Source organism: Cornus florida, unplaced genomic scaffold (genome assembly GCF_030987335.1).
Source record: "Cornus florida cultivar Cherokee Brave unplaced genomic scaffold, ASM3098733v1 CherokeeBrave_3.0.0_Hap2_Chr11, whole genome shotgun sequence".
Taxonomy (NCBI): Eukaryota; Viridiplantae; Streptophyta; class Magnoliopsida; order Cornales; family Cornaceae; genus Cornus; species Cornus florida.
The window spans coordinates 29,126,996-29,137,680 of record NW_026775581.1 but is presented as its reverse complement, the minus strand read 5'-3'; the positions used below and the strand labels follow the sequence as shown (position 1 = coordinate 29,137,680).

The 10,685-nt window shown below is 38.7% G+C and overlaps 1 protein-coding gene across 1 annotated transcript in view; it reads left to right on the top strand.

Moving 5' to 3' along the window:
* The window catches only part of LOC132285520 (ADP-ribosylation factor GTPase-activating protein AGD3-like), a 98,274-nt gene that overhangs the window by 41,331 nt on the left and 46,258 nt on the right, over positions 1 to 10,685 (top strand). Inside the window, exons 5-10 of the mRNA XM_059787708.1 lie at positions 3,161 to 3,223; positions 3,609 to 3,653; positions 5,453 to 5,518; positions 5,639 to 5,686; positions 5,778 to 5,873; positions 5,995 to 6,036. Coding sequence (XP_059643691.1) covers positions 3,161 to 3,223; positions 3,609 to 3,653; positions 5,453 to 5,518; positions 5,639 to 5,686; positions 5,778 to 5,873; positions 5,995 to 6,036 — 360 coding nt within the window. The remainder of the gene's footprint in view (positions 1 to 3,160; positions 3,224 to 3,608; positions 3,654 to 5,452; positions 5,519 to 5,638; positions 5,687 to 5,777; positions 5,874 to 5,994; positions 6,037 to 10,685) is intronic.

The following is a 10,685-nucleotide window of genomic DNA, read 5'->3' as shown; positions in this document are numbered from 1 at the left end:
TTCCTGATTTGGTGGCCTTCCTCTACTATTTATCTTGTAATTATCTCTCTTGAAAAATAAGAAGACTGAATATTTTTCTTCTTAAAAAAACCTTCAGTAACCTTTTTGTGTGGACGAGTATCCTACAAACACACACTTAATGGCTCTAGGATCTAATTTGCCCCGGTTGTTGCTATGGACATGAACAAATGAAGTGCACCCAAATATGCTAGGGGTAAGGTTTTTTGTGGCACTAAGGTCGGGCTAGAATTTAGAAAGGGCTTCCATTGGACTTCTTGACCCTAAAACCCGTGAAGGAAGTCTGTTTATGATGTAGGCAGATGTAAGTATTGCTTCCCCCAATAGTATTTTGGTACATTTTAATGAAATAAGAGTGCTCTAGTAGTGTTTAGGAGATGATCGTTTTTCCTTTCGGCTACTCCATTTTGTTGTGGAGTGTTAATGCAAGATGACTCATGAATAATTCATTCCTTTTGAAAGAAGGGTGGCAAGACTTGATTGAAGTAATCCCTCGCATTATCAGACCTAAACCTCTTTATTTTGGTACCAAACTGATTGTGGATCATTGTATGGAAATTGAGAAAGATATTACTCACATCTAATTTGTTTTTGAGTAAAAATATCCAAGAGACTATATTGCAATCATCGATAAAGGACACAAACCACCATGAACCGGAAACATTTGGGACTGTGGAGGTCCCCATATATCACTGTGAATTAAATAGAAAGGGGTGGAACTTCTTTTATTGCTAATGGATACACAAGTGTGTTTTGCATACTCACAAATATCACAATGAAATGTCCCAATATTTAATCCCTTAAACAAAGAATGAAACATGATTTTTAGAATTGCAAAAGAAGGATGTCCGAGACGAAAATGATGCAACCATATGACAACTTTATTAGAAGAAGAGAGAAACGAAGAGGATAAATTTGTCCTGATCATACTTGGAAGGCTCGGTGTCTCAAGGTAGTAGAGTCCTTCCTTTTCCTTAGCACATCCAATCCTCCTCCCCGAATCCTGGTCCTGAAATTCATAGTAAGAGGGATAAAACGTAACATGACAATGTAAGTCTTTAGTAAGCTTTTGAATGGACACAAGGTTAGCGGACAATTTAGGAACATGTAGAACATTTTTAAGAACAAGACTAGGGGTGATATGGATACCTCCTACACCAGCAACCATGGTTGTGGTTCCATCAGCAACAGTGATTTTCCTATTGTTAGGACATGGGGTATAAGTGCTGAACTGGTTTGAGGCATGTGTCATGTGGTCTGTGGTTCCCGAGTCTATGATCCACGAATCCACAAACAATTTATCAGAAACATTTAATCCAAGGGAGAATAAAGACTCACCTGTGAGGGCTAAAGAACAAGCACCAGAAGATGGTTTCTCAAGGGTTCCCAGCAGGTTTCTTAACTTCTCTATTTCTTCACCGTCGAATCCTCCATATTCTTTTGCCTGGTCCTGACCCACTTGTGAGGTCATATGGGCTTGTCCTTCTTGTCGTTGCTGCTGTCCTCCTTTGTTTCCCCATTCTCAGCTGGATGTGTGTGGTTTCCCATGTAATTTCCAGTAACGATCCCTGGTATGTTGCGACTTTTTACAGTATGAACACCAGAGATTATCTCTGTTTGCCCCTTTTGATAATTCCGCCTTTCCATGTTCGGCATTTTGCGGTTGTTCTAGAGTGAAACCCCGCTCGTTGTCACCAGAGACTACGAGTGCTGAGTTGTCAATCGACTGAGGTTCAAGCATGATTCCTCTCCGACTCTCTTCAGCCTGAATCAATGAAATCACCTCATTAAGAGATGGTACCTCCTCCTTGCCCAAAATTTGAATTCTGACTTGATCAAATTCAGAGTTTAGGCCAGCGAGAAAATCATAGACTCGATCTTTTCAACGAAATTTTTGATAATTACAGCGCATTCGCTGCACTTCAAATCAATCACCCGGTAGTAATCCAGTTCTTGCCACTGGTTTTGCAGAAAATTGGCATACTCAGTCACGGACTTGTTCCCCTGTTTTGTAGATGTTGTCTTTGTCTTGATCTCGTATACTTGCATCGCATCATGAACCTTGGAGTAAGTCTGGTTGAGAGCATCCCAGATGGCCTTCGCAGTTGGTAGAAACATGCATGTATCGCTGATTTCGGGTGTCATGGAATTCCAGAACCAGGGCATGACCATTGAGTCCTCCTCGTCCCACGCTTCGAAACCTGCAACACCTTTCTTTGGTTCTGTTCCCAGCAAGTGACTTAATTTCCCTTTTCCTTTCAGAAAAGTTCGAACCAATTGAGACCATTTCAAGTAGTTTCTTCCATTAAGTCGGTATGCCGGTTGAATATTCTGCAGTTCACTTGTGGAGCGCTGAACCTGCTCTTCCTCGGGTGATTGGGAAGGTTGAGTAGTAGTTTCTGACATTCTTCAACAATCGGCTATGAAGGCCGGACAGAAGGGTTATGCGAAAATTGGCAAAAGAAATTGCCAGAGAATGACTGCGATGAAGGCAAGTCACAGAGAAAATTGGCTATGAAGGTCTGAACAGAAAGAAAAAAAAAACCGCTGAATTTTTTATTTTCAGGAAATCCAAGCCTTACGGCTCTGATACCATGTGGTGAAATAAATTCAATTATGTTGAATCTGTTAATATTTTACAAGTGCCTCTGTTGGGCTATATATAAGAAATTACAGATAGAAAAATCAGCAACTAACTAAATTTTGAAAACCCTATAATCAGGAATCCCTGATTCTCTATCAATCAAATCCCTAAACTCTAGGAAACAAATATTTACACAAATCCCTAAACTCTAGGAAACAAATATTTACACAATTCTAGTGCTAACCTACCACTAATCAACGAGACTAACTCGTATTTTTCCACAGCCCATAATTTGAAGACAGGGTTTGTTTGTTAAATTATTTGTCTGCAGCATCACACTTGGGTTGTTCTGTCATAATTGGATAATTGTTACTTGTTACCTGATGTCAAATGAAAACAGTACTTTCATTTCTTTTTTAGTAGCTTCCTCAGGTGTCATATTACTTTTTCAGCATAATGATTTAGGACATTGGGATGTTTCTTTCATTTTATATTTTTACCGGATATTGATAATTTTTATTTTAATTATTATCTGATGATCTCCAATTTCCTTTCCAGGTAGAGCACATGCTAAGTGATAGTTTATTAGACTTTGTCAATGTTGACCTGCATGATATCAAGGTACTGTCTGACCAATGCTTTAGATTTTAATTTGCATACAAATGGTGTAGGTGCCAGCAAATCTTGTTTGCTTCCCTGCTATTTCAGTCCAGCAGCTACTACTACATTTGTTTTTGAAAATATAACATATTCATCACTACACTCACTGCACATAATGAAATCATATTTTTAGTATGTACAGTGGCTAAGGTTGAAGTGTTCTTGTCATGTAGTTAATATTTCACAATGCATGATGTTCAGATCATTATTTCTCAATGAGTGCATTTAAATTTCACTTTTATGGTTTTCTACATGTTTACAACTGTCACCTACTTTCAGCTTTTTACCACTCACAATACCAAGCAGCTTTTATATTTAAGTTATAAGAAATTCTTTATTGGTTCAGGAAGCTCGGAAGCGTTTTGACAAGGCCAGCATTATATATGACCAGGTGGGCATCAGGTCTCAATAGTTCTGAAAATAATTTAAGGCCATTATTTCTTTGAGCTGCAGAATTCCATTGATTTTCCATTCTCAATTTTATTGCAGTTTTGTCAAACTTGGGATTTTCTTTTTTCTTGAATAAGTAATGACAGCTTCATATTTAATCCTTTTTTTTTTTTTTTTTGTATATATATATATATATTTTTATTAAATGCATAAAACACCCTCGTAATATAGATATTGTGCATGTAACAACACCCTCAAAATACTTATTTATTATTATTATTATTATTATTATATATAGCTCCATTACGTTGATAAAATGTTGCATCTTAGTACCTTTTATCAAATAGCGTTAGAGGAGGACCGTTAAAATGTGAGATGCCTTTTATGTTTTAAAGTAAAAAATGATCCTTCTTTTCCTTGAAATGCCCTTGGCCATACACTTATATATATGTCTGTATATATCATCTCCCTCTCTCTCTCTCTCTCTCTCTCATTCACACACATATATTGGGGCCAGAAGCATTCTGACAGCTAAATTTGGAGTTCAAATCAAAACCCCAGTAGATCTCTGATTAAGTCAAGCCTGCTGTTCCTCAAGATCATTGCAAAATGCATGGTCTTAAGTCACTATTGACTTTAAATGGATCTATATTATACACTAGTTTCTTCTAATGCTACCTAAATTTCTTACACTCGAACCAAATTCATTTTAAAGCAACGTCAAGAGCCATTGTTGCCATAATTCCCTAGAAGTAAGAACAAACTAGTTCTCTACCTCCTTGCTTTCTCCTTCTGCTTGAGGCCACCACCAAACATCAACTTCTAAAAGCAACTCTTTCAATTGGGTTTAAAATTAAAAAGTATTCCAAAAATGTCCATGTTTGTTCTTTCTCAAAGAACTATGTGAGTGATCAGCTAAAAGTCCTCTCTTGGACTCTCACGTTCCAACACTAGTCTCTGTAAAGTAGGGTATGGTTACTTAGGATCTCTGGATGACACCAAGTGTTGGTACGCTTTGTCAGTGAAGGCTAAAAGGCTGAAAATTGGATGCTCCCATTGGCAATTGACTTACATATGCCTTTGCAAAATGTTGGGATATGATTGTGCACGACCAAAATTTTATACGAAGTGCATGATTTTTGGCAAAATGTATGCTTTTTTACCATATAGTTTCTGGCCTAGCCTTGCCTGGGCATGCAATAGAGATAACAATTATGTTTAAGCGAATGAAGCTACTGACAGAGATAGAGAAAGAGAAACAGGGAAAGCTAGCGAGAGAAACAGGAATGTAGAGAGAGGGAGATGACGATTTGTTTGTGGGTAGGTGACCAGTAAACGTTTTTCTTTATTGCTTAGCATTTGTAGCATGAACACAGCTGGCCTTACTCCTGTTTTATAAAGCCTTCGCTTTAACTTTATATGTATTCTACAGTCGAACAAAACTTCCGAGGCACTTCTCCACTTTACCCAGCATTCATGAAAATAAAAAGAAAGAAAGAATGCAAAACTAAAATAAAAGAGTCTTCGCAGTTTTTTATTGAAGTTCCATTATGTATTCTTGTTGAGGGTAGAAATCTGGCAATAGAAAGGCACAACTTAAAGCCTCTTAATGTCTTACCAATTTTGTAATCTGAACCTAAATCTGCATATTGAATGTTTGGCCAGAAATTCAATTAAGAAATGCAGTGAGTACCCTAAACATGTTAGATGAATGGTGTGCATGAATAATTTGACCAACTTGATGCTATTTGATAGTTTATTTAGTGTCTTCCCAACAGTGATACCCATTTTGCACAACAGGTGCGTGAGAAGTTTCTGTCACTGAGAAAAAACTCTCGGATGGATATAACTGCTGCCATAGAAGAGGTATCCAGTAATGCCTTTCATTTATACTCAGTAATGTTAGCTCCTTGCACTGTTTGATCACATAGTTTGCTATGGGTAACCATCCTTTTTGAATTCTAATATGGTATAGAGACATTCCAGGAACTTCACAACGCAAGATCCACATTTGACCAAGCCCGCTTTAATCTTGTAAGAAATGTTTTTGGCAATAAAAATCTAGATAAAATGCAATTCTGTAGTAGCGTGGCTTTTAAAATTTGTAATACTTTTCTAAATTCAGGTTGGTGCTCTTTCTAATGTTGAGGCAAAAAAGAGGTTTATGTTTTTAGAGGCTGTTTGTGGGATGATGGATGCTCATCTTCGTTACTTCAAACAGGTAATGATATAATGACGTCTCCATATTCCTTTCCAGTGTGCGATATTGCATACATGTTGCTTTACATATTTTTGTTTGTTTGTTTGTGTGTGTTTATTTATTATTATTTTTTTTCATGCAGGGATATGAGCTATTGCATCAGATGGAGCCTTATATCAACCAGGTGGACCATTTTTTATTATTAATATTTTGTGTTAGTTGTATTGTCACGCCCCGGATCTATAAAACCCGGTGCATGGAAAGGATAGGTGAGGAATTGAACTCTCACTCAAGTCCAAATGTGGAAATCCAAATATGGTCATTCCATGTGTTCTAAAACCTTTCAAGGTCTTGGATACATAAGTTACTAGCCACAACTCAAAAAAAATAATTATAAGTGTCATTATGTGTACATGGAATCCAAGACACTACAAACATGGCATCAAAACACATGCTGCAACTCCTATACAATCAAGTCCACCAAGAAAGTAGCTGCTACAATGATCAAAACACATTCCAAGCTTGACATGTGCAACCTCAAGGTTGAGATTGAGGAATCTTTCCCTCCCCTTGTTCTTCACCTGAAATGTTGTCAACGGGTGAGCTTAAAATTGCTCAGTAGAGAGTGGCTAAATAACACTTCCTAAAGTCTTGTAAGTCATGCCCACATAGCACAAAGTGAAACAAAGAAGGGATCAAGCTTTAAGGATAGAAGTATAGTAGATGTATAAGTTACCACAAATTCCAAAGAGTAAAATAATGTTGGCGTACTGGAACTACAACACAACTTAAGCAAAATAACTTTAGGAACACCATCCAAATCATATGCTAATGCACACCTATGCATCATGAAGTGTAACGACCCTCACCCTAGCCAGACAGAATATTGTCCGCTTTTGGCTCCTCCGGACCAGAGACTTGGGTTACCCATCTTGGTACTACTCCCACTCTAGAGTTCTGGTGGGTTTATGGCCATCACGGCTTTAAAACGCGTTGTGTTGAAGGGTGTTGAATTTACATATAGCACTTGCCTTTTCCACACCCAGGTGATATGGGATTGCACTTGTAGCTTGCCTAGTGTGGTAGTTTACCTCTGCCTCACACCCACCCACAAACACCTGCCCACATAGGTTGCCACAATCACCCCCCTTTTGGGTCCCAACGTCCCCGTTGGCCACACTTCCGGCTATGTCTGGCTCTGATACCATTTGTAACAACCCTCACCCTAGCCAGACACAATATTATCCGCTTTTGGCTCCCCTGACCAGAGACTTTCCATGGGGATCACCCATCCTGGTACTACTCCAGGTTAAGCACACTTAACTCTGGAGTTGTAGTGGGTTCACGGCCATCACGACTTTAAAACGCATTGTGCCATAGAAAGATGTTGAATTTACATATAGCACTTGCCTTTTCTATACCCAGGCGATGTGGGATTGTGCACCTGTAGCTTGCCTAGCGTGGTAGCCTGCCAGTGCCTTGCACCCACTCACATAGGTCGCCACGTGAAGTCCCCCACATGGACTCACACACACAACATGACCTTGTGATAAAAAAATCGACACAAACACATGGATTGGTTTACAACCGAATATGGGGTACCTTCTCATATCCCTACCCTTGCTTCACAGGTTACTAGCCCGTTGGTAACGACACCCGCTTGGCTAAGTTTTGGAATTTTCAACCCTCGGACCATGCCCTTCATGTTTCAACCAGAACCAATCCCATTTTCAAACCATTTCCACAAACTTGGGAAAATCAGCACCATAAACTTATGGAAATTCAATACTCACACTTGTGTTCCACTACACACACACACACACACACTATGCAATGCAATGTGAGTAATAATCAAGGGATTGTGCTAATACATGCTTCCAAAATGGGCAGCCATCAAGAATGACTTTCATATAGACATTTTGATAAACACATAGTGTCACAACCCCAGACCGTAATCCAGGTTGTGAACATAAAACAGAACAAAGAAATGCTCGTATTCAGAAATGTTTGACCGAGCCCTGAAACACTGTCCAAAAATTTTAAATAAAACTTTAATGCTCATGGTTGATATTAAGAGAATCCCTTGTTTCAAAAATCATTTTAAATAAAGTACCTTGTCCCAACATGCATACACAAAGTCCATTTCTCTATCCACACATTATCTGAAAATATAAAAGTAAGTTTCATAATTAAAATCCCATAACCCTTTAATTACAATATTCACGATCTGTTTGGAAAATATTTACAAATATACATGCCGGTCTCAAAATATACATTTTTCCATTTATACAAAAGATGTACAACAAAATAAAACCCGACATCCATCCATGACTGTGGAGGAACTCCCTCTACAACCTCCTGTCCATAACCTGAAAAAAAATGTATATATAATAGGAATGAGCAAACCACAGCTCAGCGGGAAATGCCTAAACACCACTTCTTAATACCCCCGTGAATCCAAACAAAGAATAGGAATCAGAAAGGGAGTCATACTAGTCAGGGGGAAATAATCATCACATAATCATGCTATCTCACAAGAACAGTCAACACAGAATAATATGAAGTGTCATATAAACAGATCAATACCATTCCCCTTTTTATATAAAAAGTACCACCTTTCTAATTACTACAACCATCAGGCCAGAGGTATGCTCCTGTACCATGAAAAGACTATCCCTCTATTATTACCTAAGGAACCCTTTAGCATTATTGTTTTACTGAACCTAAACAAAAGGATAACCACTCTTGTCTAATCACAAACACAAACTGAGAATATCCATCTCTATTACTCTACAATTACCACATTTTTTCTAATCAATATCTGACCTGGTCCTAGACGTAGACCCTTTTACCTTTTTCCTTTCCTTCTCTTTCCAATACTAGGATTCTATCTCATCTCCTTAAGATACAACACATAAGGAATACACATAACCAACGGATGGAAGAGAATGGTAAACATGATAATCAGAATAACAATACATGTATGATGAGATGAAGTGCCATGAAATGTAATGACAATGCCAATGACACTTCCCTTTTTCCCGAACATCAACCAACAACTCCCCTCAACTAAAAATATGATATGATAAATGAAGTGTCATGCAATGCTAATGCCAATGCTAATGCCACTAACACTTCTCACTTCCCGAAACCTTGTTTCATCACAAAAAGTTCATGTAATCCGCCCAGGGCTGCTCCCCCATACCACGAGAAGAGAATTGGTCATCTATCCCTGATAAAAGGCCACTCCTTGTGATCATTTAAGGCCTAGTGACACAATTACGCGTAGAGCCTCTCCCTACGTCTCCTCTAGATTCCCATTAACTGCACGGATGCAAAGCCACTCCTTGCTATCCGGTTTTAAAATCATTATTTATTCCCATTTTCAAATCTCACGGATACAAGGCACCTCCCTGTTATCCGGTTTTCAAAATCATTTAATGAAATATTTCCACTTTCCTTTCCATTCCAACCTCCATCCCCATGACCATGCAATGTAACCCATGCTAAATGAATTTAATAATAGCATACCATGTCAACTGTGTAATGACACTCTCATAACAACACTGGAATAAGATGCCATGTATAATGAATACAATATGAACTCTAACCATTGCCTAAGGCAAGTAGGAACCCACCACATCCTCACAATACCATGCATAGTGAATGCATGCAACCCACCCCGAGATGCTACAACATTGCTATGACAATAATGTACTCACATAAGATACTCAACTAGAGGGACAATTCTATAACTAATCGTTATGACGACATTGCCCTTCATTCCCGTAAAACACATTTAACCCTACTAGTTGTTCCCACTCATCAAATACCCCATGAATTATCATGAATAAACTAAACAATTAATTGTATTTCAAGTATCCTCAATGTTCCTTAGGAATTTACAATTACAGTTCTCAATTTACACTTTCTATAGAAAAGGCTCGAGCCCTGGGACTTGGGCTCGAGCATTGAGCACACGAAGCTCGAGCCTCAGAAGTCCGGCTCGAGCTCTGGAAGCGAATTTCCAGACTTCCTAACAACACGGCTCAAGCCCTGGGTTCGGCCTCGAGCTCTGGGAGTACAATTTCTAATTTTAACAGGAGCAGTCTACACTAAAGAGGTCATAACTCTCTTTATAAGTGGAATCTATGCCTGAAATTGATACCATTGGAAATCTTACTTCGAGCCGGTCAGTTTAGACTCAAGAATCACCCAATTTGGGTTTAAAATGAGGAAGTTATGCTCAATTGAATTTCAAGTCGCAGTGCAGAATTTATGCAGAAACAGTGCTCGAGCCTGAGGCTTTAAGCTTGAGCCTGGGACGAACAGTTTCAGTTTTAAACACTGTTTTTCAGCAAAAATCATTACGAATAATTCCTTAAAGGTAAAGGGTGTGAGGGTTAAGCAAATCCTACCTCAAGGGAGTTCAAACCCTTGGCACAAACACTCCAAAGCCATTCCAAGGTTGATCAAACCCACCCACAATTGGAGGAAAAGATGAAGAACAAGCTTCCTTTGCACACACTAAACCCCTTCTCTTTCAAGACAGTTTCCGTGGCACACAACTAAAGGAATGGACACACATAATATATCAATGGAAACCTCACTTCCTCTAGGTCATTTTTCATTCACACCTCACCATCAAATTCTCACCACAAGTCTCTCAATTTTGGGCTTGAAAATGAGTCCGCCATGAACTCAAAGGAATCAAGAAGAAGAGAAGGGAATTAACATGAAAACCCCTCTGTCGAAATCCTCTATGTGAGGAGTCACTCAAGGAATGCCTTTGGGCTGCCATGTGGGCTCTAAGTGTCAAACAAAGGCTTGGTC